Here is a 20,447-nt window from a genome sequence, read left to right as displayed (position 1 = left end):
TAGTTATTATTTACTATATCAGAATTAAGATTTTAGTATTGTCAAAATCGGACAACAATATTATATAGCTGCCATAGAAACGATGGCAAAATGCAGCGCAAAATCGACATAGCTTCATTGCTTTTAGTAATATAGGTATAGAAATCGAAATGTAGTCGATTTGTAATAACTGTGGCTCGCAGAAGTTTGCTTCCTTTGTGTATTACTGTCGATTACTAAGTCGATTTTTCACTGCATTTTGCCTTCGTTTCTATGGCAGCTATATGATATTGTTGTCCAAATTTTGACAAAACTAAAAGCGTAATTCTGATATAGTAAATAATTACTATATCTCAAAGGAAAAAATGATCAATTACATTGATAAATAGAAAATATGCAAAATACATTTTTTTTCCATTTTATTTTTTTCATTTGTTGATTATCTTATGGGAGCTATTAAATATGATATAGATGTTCGATTTTAATTTAATTAAAACCATAATAAGAATAATAAAATATTACAAAATTCAAAAGAACAAAAAATTAAAAACAAGAAAGGAAAGCTAACTTCGGACGCTAACTGCGCAGTGGATGTTATATGCAAGCTATTTAACGGGATCGCAAAACTTGGCTACTACCCCAAAAAATGGAAAAAGTCCGTGGTTATAATGATACCGAAGCCTGGCAAAGACCACACAATTCCCTCATCGTACAGGCCAATAAGCTTACTATCGTGCCTGTCCAAATTACTGGAAAAATGCCTGCTCACGCGCATTACACCATATTTAAGAGAACAAAACTTAATCCCGGCACATCAATTCGGGTTTCGAGAAAGCCACGGAACCATCGAGCAAGTCAACCGGATAACTTCAGAAATTCGTACAGCCTTCGAACATCGGGAATATTGTAGTGCGATATTCCTCGACGTCTCTCAGGCATTCGACCGAGTGTGGCTTGAAGGCCTTATGCATAAAATCATAACATTACTGCCAGAAAACACTCATAAGTTACTTAAGTCGTACCTCTACCACAGAGTCTTTGAGGTTAGATGCAATACAACGACATCCAACGAGTATAACATTGAAGCCGGAGTCCCACAAGGTAGCGCCCTGGGCCCTACCCTGTTTATCCTATACACAGCAGACATCCCTGAGAACGAGAGGCTGACTACGTCCACATTTGCTGACGACAGCAAAACTGGCCGACTATATCCTATAGCTGCCATATAACTGATTGATCGGAAATGCCATAACTCTGCTGTTTGTTAAGTTAGGAAGTTGGGACTCTCTATGGGTTTTATTTTTGCCCAATCAATCCGACGTACTAAATTTCATAAGAATCGGCCGACTATATCCTATAGCTGCCATATAACTGATTGATCGGAAATGCCATAACCCTGCTGTTTGTTAAGTTAGGAAGTTGGGATTTTCTATGGGTTTTATATTTGGCCAATTAATCCGAGATATCAAATTTCATAAGGATCGGCCGACTATATTCTATAGCTGCCATATACATAACTGAACGATTGGAAATGCCATAACTTTGGTGTTTTTAAAGTTAGGAAGTTGGGATTTTTTATGAGTATTAAGAATTCATCATATGAATAATTTTGGAGAATATAATTTGCAGAATATTCTGCAAGGGTATTTCAACTTCGGCTCCGCCCGAAGTTAGCTTTCCTTTCTTGTTTTTTTTTAATTTTTGTATATATGTATTTTTTTGAACTGTTAATTATACATCAAAAAATATATTTTTTAAAATTGCACTGTTTCTTGCCTACGTAAAAAATATATATTACAATAGTTAAAATTTTTGCAGTGTAAGTTCATGACTCGCTGACAACATTGTTGCAACTTTCCGACCAAGTTGCTAATTGCATCCGTTGACTTTGTTGGTAGTGTTTTTATTCTTTCTCTGCTGGAGACGGTAAGCATATTTCGCAATGGGAGTACGTCGATCGAACTATTATCTTAAGTGTCCCGACCAACGACATTCGGTTGATACAAGCTAAAACAAATTTTCTGACTATCACCACATTTTTCCGTATGTACTTGAATTGGTTGGTTGTTTATCCATCGTCACCAACGTTTTTCGGCGAATGGTAGTTTTTTGATTAATTGCCATTACCAACACGAAGGAAAACCGCTCTACGAGTTTCGTTCAGCGGGGCTTTTGCAAATTGTCTACCAGTTCCGGCCAAAAGAAAAAACTGTTAACAAATGTTTGGCTGGGGAAAGGGGATAGGAAAAGGCTCAAGTAATTTGCCGTCCGTTGTAATGCAAAGCTTTGAATTGGGAAAGTTAACCGGTTGTGTATTAAGAGTTGTAAAATTGTTCAGGACTTAATCAATTATATGATAAAGCACAACCCTTGTGTACATGTAAAATAAAACACATTTTATTAACGCTTGAACGATGGAGCAAATGAACAATGATTTTGGTGTGTTTTTTAATGTTGTGATTTGAGTTAAAAATCATTTATCTATCTCCAAAAATTTGTTTGCTAAAGAATTTCTGGGTCTTTCAGGTCAGTAAGGGACGGTTTGATACGCAATTACTAATGCACACTTATACAGTTCTTACATCTGTCAACAATTTAATCATGTAAATCAGAAATGATTATTCATTATGTTCGCCAGGTGAAACCACTCTCACAACCTGAGATGACACCTGAACATATATGATGTCTCCATAACCATCTTACATCGATCGATCGGTTCGCTGAGCCACTTGCACTTTCAGCATCGTCATTCTACACTTGGACAACTTTCATCTTTCATCCAGTATCTTTTGCTGCATGCACTTTCGTTCAATCGGTCAACGCAACTCGAATGCCGGTATATCTGAATCTGTGTTTTGTGCTCCACCTGTTCCAGTACACTCAAAATAATGAATCCTCCAAAATTTGGAATATTTGTTTGATTTGGAAAATGTAAAAATAGTAAAATATTTTATAACATTAATGACATAATTATATTATTGTTTTGCGTTAAACTATTATTGATTGAGAAAATTTAATAACTAGGGAATGTTAAAATAGTCTAAGATCAAGATTTATAAATAGTTAAGGGTTCATTATCCAATTTTTTTTTTGTGGACGTTTGTTGCGTGGCTATGCCTTCGGGGCACCTTATGAAGCCCGCCGATGGTATTTTGCATATTTTCCGCATGCACAGACGACTCGAGTCGGCCAGTTTATTTAACAAAATTATTGACATAAAAATCGGGTTTCGATTTCCACGGGACAAATTGTGGGGCGCAGTTGCACCACACTAAGCCGCACCGCATCACCGAAACGAGATTAAATGGAAAGTGAAGTTGCACATGCGTCGCCCATCAAGCCGATGAAGCTCTAAGCCTCCAGTCCGGAGTCTGTCATCTGTGAAACTAGGACAAAATGACTAGTGTTGACCAATACCGAAAAAGTAAATACCACTTGGTCCAGTTTGGTTTCGTTTCACGCACCTTATGATCATCTAACGTACATTGTTGATATCCATTTAGTCGGAGCGGCTTTAAACCTAACAATCTGGCTGCAGCTTTTACTCCACCTGGGAAAGTTCTTTCTTTATTTTGACTGAAGTTTTCGCTTTTCGGAATGTGAGACAAAATGGAATGGGGTATTCACTTTTTTTCGGAAATTCAGTTTCTCTTTAAAAATCGTACTAGAATACAAAAATATTTCTGTACGCTTTCTTAATATTTGATTTATAAGATTATGATGTTACTTTTTCATACTTAACATATTTTACATATTCACATCCATACATGAAACTTAACTTGACACGTAACACTCAGAAGAAATAATGTTAAAACAAGAAAGGAAAGCTAACTTCGGGCGGAGCCGAAGTTGATATACCCTTGCAGAATATTCTGTAAATTATATTGATTGGCCAAAAATAAAACCAATAAAAAATCCCAACTTCCTAACTTTAAAAATACCAAAGTTATGGCAGCAAAGGAACGAAGGGTGTGTGCAAAGTTTCATTTCGATATCTTTAAATCTGAGAGACTAGTTCGCGTAGAAGACGGACATCAACTCAGGACGCGATCCTGATTAAGAATATATATACTTTATAGGGTCAAAGATATCTCCTTCACTGCGTTGCACACTTTTGACCAAAATTATAATATAAAACAAGAGAGAACGCTATAGTCGGGTGCCCCGACTATCAGATACCCGTTACTCAGGTAAAGGAAGTGCGAGGGAGATGGAGATAGAAACTTTGATCACGCATAACTTTTTAACGAATAATCCGATTTGAAAAATTTCGACATTTCGATAGGTATTGATAAACACAATAAAACTGAATTTTTACTTTTCCGAAATATTTAAATTTTTAAAATCGTATATAAGCGATTGTCGGCGTTAAAGGGGGCGTGGCACCATTTTGAAACAAACTTGCGCTGCGTAGGAACTCCTCAAATCTACATGCAAAATGCCAATCTTCTAGCTTTTATAGTTTCCGAGATCTCAGCGTTCATACGGACAGACAGACAGACAGACGGACAGACGGACAGACGGACAGACGGACAGACGGACAGACGGACATGGCTAGATCGACTCGGCTAGTGATCCTGAACAAGAATATATATACTTTATAGGGTCGGAAACGCTTCCTTCTAGCTGTTACATACTTTTGCACGAATACAATATACCCTTTTACTCTACGAGTAACGGGTATAATTATAGTATACAAAAAAGGTCCCGACACGACCTGGTGGTGGTCCTTCCGAATTGCTGTTGGTTGCTTCCCTGCCTAAATCTAAGTAATCATGAATAATTAGTTTTTAAGAGCGTAAGTTCGTAAATTTTGTAGAAGGCCCGGGACAAATAAATGTTAAAGTACTTTTGTACAATAATAAATAAATATTACTACATTTCTCTAGCTGTATGTTTAAACTTAGCTTAACAACAAGTAGTCTAAGACTGACCAAAATTTAAAATTCACTAGAAAAGATCTCCTTATATTGTATAATTTATTTCAGAAAGTTTCCCTTGTGAAGCAGCTTATGGTATTTATCTAAAGAAGTCGTAGTTGTTCCTCACGATATTATTTGAATTTTCAGATAGACCAAGTTACATAAATACATAAATACATAAATTATGGAAACTATGCGGGAACTCTATAGAACCCTTTTCTGACGTTACGTGACGGACGATACGTGACGGACGTTACGTGAAGCACGCACTCGTATTCACAATATTTATGTTGTGTTTCTTACCTTAGCCTCGTAGCAAATGTAACTTGTTGGAAGGTAGTTAAAAGGTAGGAAAGCGTTTTCGACCCTATAAAGTCAGATTAATTTTAACCATTCCATGAACGTCGAGATCTTGGAAACTACAAGAGATAATTATGACTTCATTACTTATTTGAAAAACGGAGTTCATACACTCATAGCAAAATTAACCCTAAATTTTAGAAATTCGCCTTAAAACTTTATTTTTTCTAAATCCAAGAAAAGATTTATATTTTCAAGGAATTTTTTTCTCAAAACAAGAAAACTTTTCTTGAATCAAGAAAGTGTTTCTCAAATGTAGAAATTGTCGCAATAAACTAAACTCACCTTAAATCCAAGAAAGAATTTCTATATTTTAGGAAAAAAAGGTACTTGTTTTTAGAAATTTTTTTCTTCAAATTAGAAATTCTGCCCTAAAAAATTATTTATAATATTAATATTATTTACCCTAAAAATAGAAAAATGTTCTCAAATTAACCTTAAAAATTCGATAACCCTAAAAAATAGAAACGCTTTTTTAAATATAGAAATATTTTCTTAAATATAGAAATATTTTCTAAAAAATAAAAATTTATCCCAAAATATAGAAATATTTTCTATAACATAGGAAACATTTTCTAAAATGACCATAAAATTGTTCTAACCCTGTCCGAGTAGCCTAGGGGTTAGAACGTCTGACCAGAAATCTAAGTACCGCAAGTTCAATTTCAGCTGCCGACATCTTTCTTTTTTTCTTCTTTTTTACTTGTGTTATAAACACAGATGAGAAGTAATGCTTAGAACGACTAAAGGATTTACCCTTTATGGAAAAGTAATTAAAATATTTTTTGTCATATGAAATATCATCTTAGAAAATTTATTTTAAATATTTCGACTTTCACGGTTGCGAAACGAGTTCTAAAAACTTTTTTAAACTAATATTCTTCGCAAACGCCCCATCATATAGTTTTTGGTTTGCCATGCGCTCTTCGAGCGCGACCGTGGCTCCATTCAATGTATTTGAACTCACGCGCGGGAAACCTGGGTTCGAATCCCACCAACGGACGAATAATATTATACGTTTTTTTCGGATAGATACTTATTGGATTTTTCTTGTAAGAACTGAAATAAATCATAATTGTACTAAATTCACTCTCTCTTCCCCACAGAATTACAGTTGAAATCGATATTGGCAATTCATTAGTGCAATACTAATACATACTTTGTGACTTTTCTGAATGAAAAGCGAAGTGCTTAAATCATAATATATGTGTATATACACATACATAAATATACATAAGTCCATAAATCGTGAATGAACAAGAAAGGAAAGCTAACTTCGGACGGAGCCGAAGTTGATATACCCTTGCAGAATATTCTATAAATTATATTCTCCAAAATTATTCATATGTTGCATTCTTAATACTCATAAAAAATCCCAACTTCCTAACTTTAAAAACACCAAAGTTATGACATTTCCTATCGTTCAGTTATATGGCAGCTATATGATATAGCCGCCCGATCCGGCTCGTTCCGACTTATATACTACCTGCAATAGAAAGACAACTTTTGGGAAAGTTTCAAGCAGATAGCTTTAAAACTGAGGGACTAGTTTGCGTAGAAACGGACGGACGGACGGACGGACGGACAGACGGACAGACGGACAGACGGACGGACAGACGGACATGGCTAGATCGTTTCTCCTGGTGATGCTGATCAAGAATATATATACTTTATAGGGTCGGAAATGTCTCCTTCACTGCGTTGCCAACTTTTGACTGAAATTATAATACCCTCTGCAAGGGTATAAAAATTACATCATGATGAATGTAGGCACATTTTATATATTTTTTGGAAAAATACCCAAAAATTTATGGTTAGATCCCCTACTTTTAAGAAATATTTTTCTATTTTTTAGAAAAGTTTTTCTTGTTTTTAGGGCTCTTTGTCTTAGATTTTAGAAAGGAACGCCCTTAATTTTAGAAAAATTGACCCTACAATTTAAGGTGCGATGCCTTTGAAGTCAAAAATAAGGCGAATTTCTTGTTATACCCTTGCAGAGGGTATTATAATTTTGGTCAAAAGTGTGCAACGCAGTGAAGGAGACATCTCCGACCCTATAAAGTATATATATTCTTGATCAGGATCACCTCCTGAGTTGATATAGCCATGTCCGTCTGTCCGTCTGTCCGTCTGTCCGTCTGTTTCTACGCGAACTAGTCTCTCAGTTTTAAAGATATCGTATTGAAACTTTGCACACAGCCTTCTTTCCTTTGCACGCAGTATATATGTCGGAACGGCCGGGATCGGCCGACTATATCCTATAGCTGCCATATAACTGATTGATCGGAAATGCCATAACTTTGGTGTTTTTAAAGTTAGGAAGCTGGGATTTCCTATGGGTTTTATATTTGGCCAATCAATCCGACCTACCAAATTTCATAAGGATCGGCCGACTATATTCTATAGCTGCCATATAACTGATTGATCGGAAATGCCATAACTTTGGTGTTTTTAAAGTTAGGAAGTTGGGATTTTTTATGAGTATTAAGAATGCATCATATGAATAATTTTGGAGAATATAATCTACAGAGTATTCTGCAAGGGTATATCAACTTCGGCTCCGCCCGAAGTTAGCTTTCCTTTCTTGTTATACCCTTGCAGAGGGTATTATAATTTTGGTCAAAAGTGTGCAACGCAGTGAAGGAGAAATCTCCGACCCTATAAAGTATATTTATTCTTTATCAGGATCACCTCCTGAGTTGATATAGCCATGTCCGTCTGTCCGTCTGTCTGTCCGTCTGTCTGTCCGTCTGTCTGTCCGTCTGTCTGTTTCTACGCGAACTAGTCTCTCAGTTTTAAAGATATCGAATTGAAACTTTGCACACACCCTTCTTTCCTTTGCACGCAGTATATAAGTCGGAACGGCCGGGATCGGCCGACTATATCCTATAGCTGCCATATAACTGATTGATCGGAAATGCAATAACTTTGGTGTTTGTAAAGTTAGGAAGTTGGGATTTTCTATGGGTTTTATATTTGGCCAATCAATCTGACCTACCAAATTTCATAAGGATCGGCCGACTATATCCTATAGCCGCCATATAACTGATTGATCGGAAATGCCATAACTTTGGTGTTTGTAAAGTTAGAAAGTTGTGATTTTCTATGGGTTTTATTTTTGGCCAATCAATCCGACCTACTAGTCTCTCAGTTTTAAAGATATCGAATTGAAACTTTGCACACACCCTTCTTTCCTTTGCACGCAGTATATAAGTCGGAACGGCCGGGATCGGCCGACTATATCCTATAGCTGCCATATAACTGATTGATCGGAAATGCAATAACTTTGGTGTTTGTAAAGTTAGGAAGTTGGGATTTTCTATGGGTTTTATATTTGGCCAATCAATCTGACCTACCAAATTTCATACGGATCTGCCGACTATATCTTATAGCTGCCATATAACTGAACGATTGGAAATGTCATAACTTTGGTGTTTTTAAAGTTAGGAAGTTGGGACTTTTTATGAGTATTAAGAATGCATCATATGAATAATTTTGAAGAATATAATTTACAGAATATTCTGCAAGGGTATATCAACTTCGGCTCCGCCCGAAGTTAGCTTTCCTTTCTTGTTAGGGTTAATTTTGGTATGAGTGTATATTTAAGAGTTATATTTGAAAGCGAGAGCATAGAGTAAGATTCTATATAGAGGTTTCATTTGCTCTGCACGATCCTCTGCCAAACCTCTGCTTAGAGCCATGTTCGAAGCGAACAAAGGTTTCGGTCCACCATTTGCGAAGCACGAGAAATAGTGTAGGGAGATCTCGCACTTGCCCTTAACAATGAGAGCGAGCATCGCAGCAATAAGTATTTAGCACTGGACTCAAATGCATTATAATTGACAAAATGGAAATGATAATATTACTATATGTATGTATATGTATATTATAGTTAATTCCTGCAAAATCGGTAATTTCTTACGCATTTTTATTTGCAATACGGATAGTCTCAGCTCAATTTTTGTTTTCTCATATGATAATACAACATTTAAACAATATGTGTGAAAATTTGCATCTCCGGCGGCACCCCGAAAAAAAGGTGGTTCGAGTTTTTTTTAAAGGCACTTGAAATTCAAAAAACTCTTTTTTCGCCCAAACATCCGAGATTTGTTGTTGTAAAAATAATACATTTTCCCTAAAACAAAAAAAACTTGGAGAAGTACTGTACAAAATTTCAAAACAATTCACACACTAGATTTTATAGGATCGTGTACACCGAGTTTGAAAATGGCAAATTTTTAGGAAAGTTTTAGACTCCCAAAAATCGAATATAAAACGTTCAACTGCCCATAACTTCGGAAGTTTTACTTGATCTAATCTAAAATTTTAACACAGTATTCTTGAGATCCCAATTAAAGACGCTTCTTGCACTTTTGGAAGGGAAATAACTTAATTGCACTAATTTTTGTCAGTATCATCAGTCTTAAATCGAACTATCAATTTAGTATAGTCATTTATTTAAAATTCAAGGCAACATGCGAAGTTTGGTTTGGAAATAAATGTTATATTTTTTCCTACACCTTTTTACCTATGTACCTTATTCCGAAAATTTTTGCATTATCCTGTCTATATTGGCCTAACTTCATAACTTCGCTATTTATACACACCGTTGCATAAAAACTACATATCGGTATAATGTCAGGATTCATGCAAAAAATAGTTGGGGTAGGACTAATAACTGAATCGCTTGTTGACAAACAATTTCAGCACATGGAAAAATCAACAATTTTTCTTATTTTAAAATCATTAAAATTGTTTGTTTATTTGTATCTTAAGTTAAAAACAAAGAAATAAATTCTAAGATTCTACAATTCAACAATGTTTGCCATTTGTGGGACAACGGCTGAAGTGGCCCTTTAGGCGAAAAAGAGTTTTTCCGTTTTATACCCTTGGAGAGTCTAAAGTTTGCAACGCAGTGAGGGAAACATTTCCGACCCTTTGAAGTATATACATATATTCTTGATCAGTATCACCAGGAGAGTCGATCTATCCATGTCCGTTCGTCCGTCTCTACGCAAACTAGTACGTCAGTTTTAAAGCTATCTGCTTGAAACTTTCCCAAAAATTTTTTTTCTATTGCAGGTAGTATAGAAGCCTGTTCGGGCGACTTTATCATATAGCTCCCATAGGAAGAATAAAAAAAAAACAAGAAAGGAAAGCTAACTTCGGCCGGAGCCGAAGTTGATATACCCTTGCAGAATACTCTGTAAATTATATTCTCCAAAATTATTCATATGATGCATTTTAATACTCATAATAATCCCAAGTTCCTAACTTTAAAAACACCAAAGTTATGACATTTCCAATCGTTCAGTTATATGGCAGCTATAGGATATAGTCGGCCGATCCTTATGAAATTTGGTAGGTCGGATTGATTGGCCAAAAATAAAACCCATCAAAAATCCCAACTTCCTAACTTAACAAACACCAAGGTTATGGCATTTCCGATCAATCATTTATATGGCGGCTATAGGATATAGCCGGCCGATCCTTATGAAATTTGGTAGGTCAGATAAATTGGCCAAATATAAAACCCATAGAAAATCCCAACTTCCTTACTTTACAAACACCAAAGTTATGGCATTTCGGATCAATCAGTTATATGGCAGCTATATGATATAGTCGTCCGATCCCGGCCGTTCCGACTTATATACTGCGTGCAAAGGAAAGAAGGGTGTGCAAAGTTTCAATTCGATATCTTAAAAACTGAGAGACTAGTTCGCGTAGAAACAGACAGACGGACAGACAGACGGACATGCTTATATGAACTCAGGAGGTGATCCTGATCAAGAATATATATACTTTATAGGGTCGGAGATGTCTCCTTCACTGCGTTGCACACTTTTTACCAAAATTATAACACCCTTTGCAAGGGTATAAAAATCTTTAAGTATAACTGTTGCTTTAAATTTTTTTTTTGTTTTTTGGGATTTGGTAATTTTTTCATATTATGGAATTACAGTTTTAATTAAATTAATATCGGACAACATCATCATATACATATGTATGTAGCTGCCATAGAAACGATGGCAAATGCAGCGCAAAATCGACATAGTTTCATTGTTTTTAGTAATATTGGCATAGAAATCGAAATGTAGTCGATTTGTAATAACTGCAAGGGTATATAAACTTCGGCTTGCCGAAATTTGCTTCCTTTCTTGTTTTTTTTTAAGTAGTGTCTGTATTAGAGGACGGAATGTTCGAGTATCTGTACTTCTTTGTTTTGGGGGTGCGCTCGAAACACTTTGAAGGCCGACTTGATAAAGATAAATGTCAGAATAAAATCATAACAAAACTTTAATTACGGCACTGAAAACAAAAAAATAATATAACTGCGCTGAGCAAAACTGAATTAAAGCTACGATTATTTATTTAATCATATTTTATTGAGATTGAGCAATCAGCTTGAAAATACGCTCAGCATTCTCGGCTACCTGACACTGTTGCATCAGAAGCATCTTCTGCAATTATTTGTGCATTAGAGGAAGTCAGCTACCTCGAGCTGTCGACTAATGTCAGTTTAAGTGTGGCAATGAATAGAAAACATACCGAGGAAGTAAACCGGGGAAAAGCGAGCCTATGGGAAAACAGTCGGGCAAATGCATCTGGCTCCAACCGGCAACTAAACGCTGGACATGGAATGATATTAGCAATAGGAACGCCTGTAACTGCATCCACCATACAATTCGCAATGTCATATGTCATTAATTAAGTAGATTGCCCGAAAATGGCAGCCCACGCAACAGGTTTCAAAAGTTGCTGCTGTTATAATAAGTGCATTGGAAGAAAACTGAGAACCATTTTGGCAATATGTATGTATGTTTATTAAAATCAAATTTATTCCCAGCTGTTGATATTGAGTTGGGATAACAAAGTGGAGTCACTGCAGACTCAGTAGAGTCCAAGTAGTCCGTTATTGTTATCAAATGGTAGCCAAACACGGAAATAAAGTAGTTTAAAATTAAACGAGGATGGAAGCTAACTTCCATCCATAAAAATTGCTAAACCTGAAAAAGTAGCGAAAAGAATAAAGTATACATAAATAAACTAGATTTGCATCGTTTGATGTCAATTGCTTTTATACTGTAAAAATGTAATATAAAAATAGAAAAATTTTTCCTACGGAAGCTATAAGATATAGACGTCCGATCGGCAAGCGCTTTTACCCTAATCAAGATATGCGTAAATAAATAAGACTTGGAAAAATTAATGTCAGTAGCTTACACACTGCGCGAAAAATTCTGAAAATCATCAAAGTTGGACCGATTTCACCCTATTGTTCCTATGGGAGCTATAGGATATAGACGTCCGATCGTCACGCGCTTTTACCTTAATCAAGGTATGCATAAAAAAATACGATTTGGAAAGATTCATGTCAATTGCTTATATACTGTGCGAAATATCCTAAAAATCATTAAATTTTAACCGATTTCACCCTATTGTTCCTATGGGAGCTATAGGATATAGACGTCCGATTGCCAATCGCTTTTACCCTGATCAAAGTATGCATAAAAAAATAAGATTTGGAAAGATTTATGTTAATAGCATTTACACTGCGCGAAATATCTTCCATTCTTGCAAGTTATATCCGATTGTTCCTATGGGAGCTATAGGATATAGACATCCGATCGAGGCGGTTTTCAAACTTGATCTGCGTACACATTTTTTAGGACGACTGTGAAAGTTTCAGATCGCTAGCTTTTAAACTGTGCTCGCAAACGGTATTGAAACAGACGGACAGACGGACGGACGGAAAGACGGACATGGCTATATCGAATCCTCTATTGATCCTGATCAATAATATATATACTTAATGGGGTCGGAAACGTCTCCTTCACTGCGTTACAAACTTCTAACCAAAATTATAATACTCTCTGCAAGGGTATAAAAATCGAAACGAAAGGGCAAAATTCGTGATATGAAAACGTTAAGTTCATTCAGTTAATTTACAGAAAAAATGTATTCCTTATATAATCAGTTCAAAGTACATATGTAATTTTTTATTACGTTAAAAAAGGATAATCAAAAAATGTTTCAAAATTGCAAAATGGTAACTGTTTAATCTGGAGAATTTTATATTTTTGATACCTACTTGGTACGTAGGTACTTTAAAGAAAATAAAAGTTAAATAAATATTCCTTCTTAAATTATTGTTACGAGAATAAAATTTATTCCCATTAACTGTAAAATTTATTACCTCCAAAAACGAAAAACTTTCTTTTGAAATTAATTAAAAATTCGTACAATATTTATAAAACAATTTGGGTGTACTTGATATTTTGCTGAAAATAAATTAAGTTTCGGGATGACACGGTGAGTATATCAAAGAAGAAAAATGAGGGAGAAACAAAAGGCACAGAATGGTTAGAGTGCAAAACAATATTCGTTCAGTCATCGATAATCTCAGTTATCTTGGCACTCTCGGCGAACACGTCGGGGATCTCTACATCGTCGGACCGCTCGATGATCCGATAACGCTCCGCTGCCGCCAGACACTGGATGGCCACCTCCCGGGCTTTGGCTCGCGTTTCATCCGGCAATTGGCCCAAGCCGCTCAGCAGCTCCATGATGTCCGTCTCGAAAAGCTTTTTGGCGATTTCCTCGCCAGAATTTATCATGTTTAGGATCACCACAATGCCACGGTGCTGAACTGCCGGACTGGGGTTAGCGATTAGAGTGTGCAAAATGTCCAGGCAGCTAGCAATGCCCAAGATTTTCTCACAGCACTTAACGGACACCGATGTAAGCATGGCCAGAGCTCCTGCACAGGCCGTGGCCGTCTCCTCGTCCTCATCCTCGGAGAGCAGTGCCAAGAATTTTACCCGATCGTTCTCGCCCTCAAACATTTTCACCACATCTTCGCTCATCACCAAATTACACAGACATTGGGCAGCTGCCCGTGTAAGGTAAAGATGATCCTCCATTAAATAGAATTCAATCTTGGACACGCCCTGCTCCTTGATGATCCTCTGGCGCACACTTTCGTTCATGCTGGCCAGATTAGTAAGCGCCATTAGGGATTCAAAGTTTTCCAACGCCGTGCAGTCCTGCTGGAGCAGGTTTAACAAAGGACGAATTACATCAAGGGATCTTTGACCGCTGAAAGCCACCTCAGGGTTGATCGTTATGCCAATCCTGGCCAATGCCTGACTGGCATGGCGTTTGCCCTTTTCTGTACCTTCCAGCGCCATGCGAAGAAGCGCCTTAGTTCCTCCTTCTTGAACCACTTTTCCACGTAGCTCTTTCAATCCACAAATTGCATTCAAGACTCTGGCAATCAGCTCCTGGGAATTATGACTCTCTGTTTTGGCTAAAGCACACAAAGCAGTTGTTATGCCCTCATTTGCCAGCACTGTAATACGCTTGTTGATAAAATCCACATCATCAAGCTCGTGCTCCTCCGGTATGTGTTGTTTAGCAAATTTGGCTAGCTCAACCATCTCTGGCAATAGCTCCTGCTTCTCATAAGCATTGCACAGATTTACAAAAGTGGTGACCACACCATAAAGACAGGACTGGTCTCCAGCGCGGGCCAAGTCCCTAAGTGCGTGAATGGAAGCCGTGTCCTCAATTAGCTTTTCCTTACATTCAGCATCAAGTGTCAAATAAGCCAGACCATCCGCTGCCCATCGACGGATATCCCTGTCCTTTCCAGGCTTAATCAGAAACCGACGACATGCCTCCGCCAATTTTAGAGCGGCTCCATCGCCAAATGGACGGATGGCCGCATCCTGGCCACCATAACTCCCCAGCTTGCAAAGGCCCACCAAGGCGCGAACTCGAACCGCATCGTTCTTAGAGTGGTAGAGCCTCTTCAAGATTTCAACACCCTGTTCGCAAAGAGCCTTGGCCTTGTCCTTTTTAGAAGAAGCGGCGATAAGACATTCGCAGGCCACTCGCTGCTGCAGCTCATCGTCGGTGGTGGCCATGGCTAGTATCATTTGGAGGATGCCTGTTAAGACGGAATAATATTATTCATATACCAAAAAAGATTTCCTTTTTTTAATAGGCTTTTTTGAATAGGCTTATAAAATGGGATCGGTAAATTACACCCCCGCATTGTGGATTAAAACTTTCCAGTGCACTTTATAATTTACTACTCACCATCTCTGGCCACAACCTGATTGCCCACATCCAAAGGACCGTTCAGCAGAGCAGTAATCGCAACAGTGACCCGTACTTTGGACTCCATGTCGGGCGCCATAAGCTTGTCCTTAATGTACTCATCGATCTGGTCCGTAAACTTCAGCTTAGCCTCATCGTAGTACATGTTCTCATAGATGCGGGCCAGACAAACGGAAGCAATCGTGGATGAGGAACCGGTGATGTCCATGGCACTTTCATACTTATAGTCCGCTAGTTCCGAACACACGTCTAAAAGACGGCATAGACCCCTGATCTCTACCAGGCGCTCTGCCCACTCTAGAGCAGTGTAATGAACATTTCTGGTGATCAGCTCAATAACAGCATCCCTAGCCGATCCGGAAATGGTGCGATCTGTAATGCTATAAACCAGACACGTGAGAAGTGTGTCAATTTCGCGATTGTTCTTCGAGCACAACTCCTTGTCTGGCTTGGATTCTGTTTTGTTTTTCAGTCCGGACAAAGCATTTAGAATTGTTTGCAAGCAAAACTGGGCGGTGGCAACACATTCCTCGTGTTTCTGGTCGAGAACCCTCATAAACCAGGGTACACCCAGTTCCGTTAGAACGCCTTTGGTTCGCTCCACGCTATTTTCGCAAAGAGCTGCTACCACGCGCACCATGTTCACATAGATGTCCTGATCCTTTTCTACCTTTGTTAGGGAGGCTATTTTGTTGATACAGTGATCCTTATAGAGCAGCTCGGCGCCAGTCTGCTCCTTGGCCAAAACTACTAAGTTATTGGCTGCGGAACGGCGCTTGTCGATGGGAGTGTCCAAGTTAAAGGTAAGGTCCATCATCTGCTTGACTTTCGTGGAAGTCTTGGCATTACGGGCCACTCGCTCCTCCACGATGATATGAAGTCTCTGGAGCATGGGCTGTACGGTCTTGTTGCTGGGATCCGCCTTAAACAAAGCGGTGGCATCTTTGTAGGCCTCTTCAAACTTTTCTAGAGCCTCATAGGCTTGCGCCCTGCGAAATAGAGCTTTGGGATCCCCAGGAGCCGCGTTCAACGATTCCGTGCAGTCCTCCACGGCTTTTTCATACTTTTCCAACTTCAAATATGCAGCAGCACGATTTTTGTAGAAAACTGGCAGCTCCTTGTGCTTGGAGCCTGTCCTTATGGCACTCCCATAGTGCTGCACTGCCTCCTCCCAGCGGGAGGCCTTGAAAGCCTCGTTGCCCTTATTTTTGTAGCTGCCGGCATCGGATACTTCCTCGCTGATGGTATTCGTCATGGTTGCACAATTTTTTGTCTAGAAATACACAAACTTTAGCTGCAACTTCCTATTAACCACAGATGACTCACAAAATTTCGGTTGCCAGAAACTTCTCGATCGCTTTCGAACACACACAAAAATAAATACAGATACAGATGGTTAGCGGAAAAATGGGCACTCTGAGTGAGAAAATTCAACGTGCGGTGTTCTATATATAAATAAGATCGGAAAAGAACCAAACCAAAATAGTTGCAACAGCTGCCATTCGAAGCGAATCGGCCACACAGCTGTTCGAGGCAAAGCTGAAATGTATGTATGGCTAATTTTGACTTTAAAGTCAAAAAATGTAAGTCAATGTTTATACCGTACAAGAAAGGCAATAAACACTGCAAGCCAAAAAATATATACCATTGCCGTTATATGATATTGTTTTTAATTTTTTAAAAATCAATAATGAATTTTTGAAATCATAAAATTAACGTACATATATTTGTATCTCTAATTACTGCCTGTTAATGTTCTGCTCTATTCTTCGACATATATGATAAAGCCGTCCGATTAATATAAGCTTTCGAAAAGCCTTGCGAACTCAGATAATGCGAATAATTAATCGAAGTTTGCGACAAGAGCGATTTCTTGGAAAAAACACCAAACAGCTTGATATATTTATATTTCAATCGATTTTGTTAAATTGGTCTACATAACAATATATATTCACTAAGCATAGGAAAAGTAAATTTAAGTAGAGTTTAGGTCGACTTGCTGAACTTTTTTAAGCCCTTTCCGAATTATTTAGTTCCTGCATTCCTTTTATTGGTTCCAGACTGATCTAACTGATTACAATTCTTCTGACATGTTTATCTAATATCTAATTATAATGTACGTTGTACAATTCAAAAAAATTATTAAATGAGCTTCTCCATTCAAGTTGATTTCCAAAAACCTGAATTTTATATATTTTTTCCATTAATAGTTTAAAATAATGTAGCTTTTGCCAACCATGAAGAGAATTTCCAGGTGTGCGCACAAATTAATAAATTTCTTGCATGCATGCGCTGCAATGCAAAACATACCAATAACTGCTAGAAACACAAGAGTTGTTTAAAAACAGCAAAGCTAACAGCATTTTCCCGATCGTTTTTATGGAAGCTTCTACTATGGCAGCTATAAGATATGGACGTCCGATAATATAAAACCAAATTATGGAATATAATTTAATTTGTTCATATGTTTTTAGGACAAGCCAAAACTAGCCATTTTGAACATTTTCGTTAAAAAATATACAACTCGTAACCGTTCATAGAACAAGATAATTATTTTCATTGCTTCATCTATCATTTAGATTATAATTATAATTATCTTTTAGTTTTCTTTGGGAACTCGCTGTATATATCTTTTAGTCTCCTGCACCACTGGTTCCAACATCCAATTAGTTTATCGATAACAACGCAGGCGAATGTGAAAAAGTTCAAGTTCAAACAGCTGATCCGGTTTGTTTTGGGTTTTCAAGTGATATAACGAAGCCAAAACAAGCAATTAGGCCTCTATCCCGACTCATCCAGGATGTTCCAGCTGTGGCGTCCGCTGCTTCTTATTCGCAGCATGCACCTGAGCCAGCGCCGGCAAATGAGTCACTACGATGCCCTTGGAATTGCACAAAAATGCACCCAGAACGAGATCAAGGCAGCATACTACAAGCTTTCAATGCTCTATCATCCGGACAGAAATCAGGGCAGCGAGAGTGCTGCCAAGAAGTTTCGGGAGATAAATCAGGCGTACGAGATCTTAGGAAACTACCGCCTGCGCCGCCTTTACGATAAAGGGATCGTGCATACAGCGGGCGCCCAATATGCCCAGGATATCCATGATGTGGCAGAGCCCGTGGTGGAAGACGACCCTGAGACGAAGTTTTACAAGTCGCGTTTCCAGAAATCCCGGGTGGCGGACTCTGAGGGTCGAACACCAATCTATGATTTTGACGAGTGGTCTCGAAATCATTACGGGAAGTCCTTTGACCGGAGACAGGCTGCTCAGGCCAAATACGATCGAATAAAGGTCCAAAAGGAGACGAACAAAATGTCCGGCCAGACGGACTTGGTAATGCTAGCCTTTATTTTCGCAGGAGTTGCCATATACCTGATGTTTCTCGCCGAGAGCTCCTACGACACGCCCAAACAGAGAGCGGAGGAACGACACAGACGGCTGCGGGAGGAGATGGAGCTGCAGGCAAACAAGAAGCAACCCTAGAGTACTCTAGTCTACAGTGTACATAGTTAAGTTTAATCAATTTAATTAAAAGGCTATTTTTTGAGAATAAGAAACGTTGTTTTACTTTGAGTTACGGGTTAAGTTGATGAAGTGTTTAGAGCGTATTTCGATATACTCTAAATTAAATTTTCCTAATATTTTTAGATCGGCAAATGTCAAATTATAGTAAAATTCTTAAACTTTAAAGCAAGTTCCTGGCCCTATTTAGATACATTACAATATGAAAACATTTAAATAAGTTTATAAAACTAAATTAAATTATTCCCATTTGTAAATGTTATTTTTTTTCGCCTTTAAAAAATCTCATGTTTTAGTAATAAATATGTTTTATAAAATTAAATAATGTTTGAGAACCATAATAAAAGTATGTGCTTTACATTAGGAAATAATTGTTTATGGATGCGACGCCGAACAATCAACTGATCTCCAAATAAATTAAAAATCTTTGTGTGATTAACTACGTTAACTTTATTTAAAATTTCCCACTGCGCTTGCGGGCTGTGTACTTTGTATCAGGACGGGTTTCCAATCCCTGGCGCCTTCGACGCTCCTTCTTTGCTAGAATCCAATCTCTAGATTTCTTAGGGGCCTTGCCCCGTGCCTCACGGCAGGCATCACGTTTCTTGATGTAGTTTACGCGACGCTCCTCCTCAGGGGAACCTTAAAAAGCAAAAGTAAATGTTAATAAATCAGTATTTCTTAAAGATTTAAAGTGGACTCACCCAAAGCCTTTGGCAGCTCAGCCGATCCTCCAGTCATCAGCACCAGATAGTACTTCTTGGCCTTGGCGGAGTTGGGATAGTCCACAACCAAACCTCCGTAAAAGCCCGCCTTCATGGCCTGCGAGGTGACCATTTCAATTTGGTCTGAGTTCTCCGGATAAAATTGGAAGACAGCACGGGCGGTACGCGTCAGACAGGAAAACAATGTGGTAAAGAACTTCAGCAGGCGCTTGTGCGGGTTGTGGTACGACTTATCGGCATTGCAGAGCCACTGGAGGGCAGAGATCGAGATGGCGCCGTCAAAGGTGCCTGGCTTGAATGGCAAACCCTCGCCCATGTCGCCCAGTATCACATCTCCAGCCACTTCCCGCTCCACCGCAATATCTAGCATGGATTTTGATATGTCAATGCCGATCCACATGTGATCGCTGTCCTCGAGAACGCTACCCGAGAGCCCAGAACCACAGCCAATATCCAAAATCAAGCGTGTTTCATCGCCGTCTTCGGGAAAAGCCAGCAGTTCCAAGGCACGCTCGGCCATTTCCACTTGGATCTCAATGATGCGTGTGCTTAAATAACCATTTTTGTATTCAGACCTGATTTTTTAAGAAATTTACTTACTTAGTAGAATATTTTTTGGCCTCATCATCGTTGTAAAACTATAAAAAGAGTAAAAAATCAGATAACTGACTTAATTTTATCAAAAACATCCTCACAATTTCCGGTGGTGCTGCATGCTCTGGTCTTCTGGCCATTTTACCTCTTAATAATTTACAAAATTCAGGAGCGTTTTTACATAAACAAAAAAACAACTACACGTGCAGTCTGCAAGCA

At 38.2% G+C, this 20,447-nt stretch overlaps 3 protein-coding genes across 4 annotated transcripts; 1 reads left to right on the top strand and 2 right to left on the bottom strand.

Annotated features, from left to right (window-relative positions):
• Positions 1–13,396: 13,396 nt before the first annotated feature.
• Positions 13,397–16,913, bottom strand: LOC108040292 (protein unc-45 homolog B). Its single transcript, XM_017117706.2, has 3 exons — positions 16,713–16,913; positions 15,366–16,659; positions 13,397–15,213 (listed from the first exon to the last, which is right to left on the bottom strand). The coding sequence occupies exons 2-3, from the start codon at positions 16,639–16,641 to the stop codon at positions 13,649–13,651; spliced, it is 2,841 nt and encodes a 946-aa protein (XP_016973195.1). The 5' UTR covers positions 16,642–16,659; positions 16,713–16,913; the 3' UTR covers positions 13,397–13,648.
• A 1,145-nt stretch (positions 16,914–18,058) lies between these two features.
• On the top strand, positions 18,059–18,940 carry LOC108040291 (dnaJ homolog subfamily C member 30, mitochondrial). 2 transcript variants are annotated; one of them, XM_017117705.2, is made up of 2 exons: positions 18,059–18,678; positions 18,746–18,940. In XM_017117705.2, the coding sequence occupies exons 1-2, from the start codon at positions 18,187–18,189 to the stop codon at positions 18,761–18,763; spliced, it is 510 nt and encodes a 169-aa protein (XP_016973194.1). In that variant the 5' UTR covers positions 18,059–18,186; the 3' UTR covers positions 18,764–18,940. The 2 variants fall into 2 exon arrangements, with proteins under 2 accessions (XP_016973194.1, XP_016973193.1); XM_017117704.1 differs by having other exon boundaries at positions 18,061–18,940.
• Positions 18,941–19,034: 94 nt separating this feature from the next.
• LOC108040290 (probable 18S rRNA (guanine-N(7))-methyltransferase) lies at positions 19,035–20,442 on the bottom strand. The gene is made up of 4 exons (XM_017117703.2): positions 20,330–20,442; positions 20,235–20,272; positions 19,614–20,182; positions 19,035–19,551 (listed from the first exon to the last, which is right to left on the bottom strand). The coding sequence occupies exons 1-4, from the start codon at positions 20,366–20,368 to the stop codon at positions 19,364–19,366; spliced, it is 834 nt and encodes a 277-aa protein (XP_016973192.1). The 5' UTR covers positions 20,369–20,442; the 3' UTR covers positions 19,035–19,363.
• Positions 20,443–20,447: the final 5 nt, after the last annotated feature.

Source organism: Drosophila rhopaloa, unplaced genomic scaffold (assembly GCF_018152115.1).
Source record: "Drosophila rhopaloa isolate 14029-0021.01 unplaced genomic scaffold, ASM1815211v1 contig_155, whole genome shotgun sequence".
NCBI lineage: Eukaryota > Metazoa > Arthropoda > Insecta > Diptera > Drosophilidae > Drosophila > Drosophila rhopaloa.
This window is presented reverse-complemented; position numbering and strand designations above follow the sequence as displayed.

Bases quoted from the DNA above. Each gene is read 5' to 3' on its own strand.
- LOC108040290 (XM_017117703.2), bottom strand. From the start codon at position 20,368: ATGGCCAGAAGACCAGAGCATGCAGCACCACCGGAAATT. The intron at 20,273-20,329 runs GTGAGGATGTTT...CTCTTTTTATAG, and splicing joins ATGCAGCACCACCGGAAATT to TTTTACAACGATGATGAGGC. The intron at 20,183-20,234 runs GTAAGTAAATTT...TGGTTATTTAAG, and splicing joins GCCAAAAAATATTCTACTAA to CACACGCATCATTGAGATCC.
- LOC108040291 (XM_017117704.1), top strand. From the start codon at position 18,187: ATGTTCCAGCTGTGGCGTCCGCTGCTTCTTATTCGCAGCATGCACCTG.
- LOC108040292 (XM_017117706.2), bottom strand. From the start codon at position 16,641: ATGACGAATACCATCAGCGAGGAAGTATCCGATGCCGGCAGCTACAAA. The intron at 15,214-15,365 runs GTGAGTAGTAAA...CCGTCTTAACAG, and splicing joins TCAGGTTGTGGCCAGAGATG to GCATCCTCCAAATGATACTA.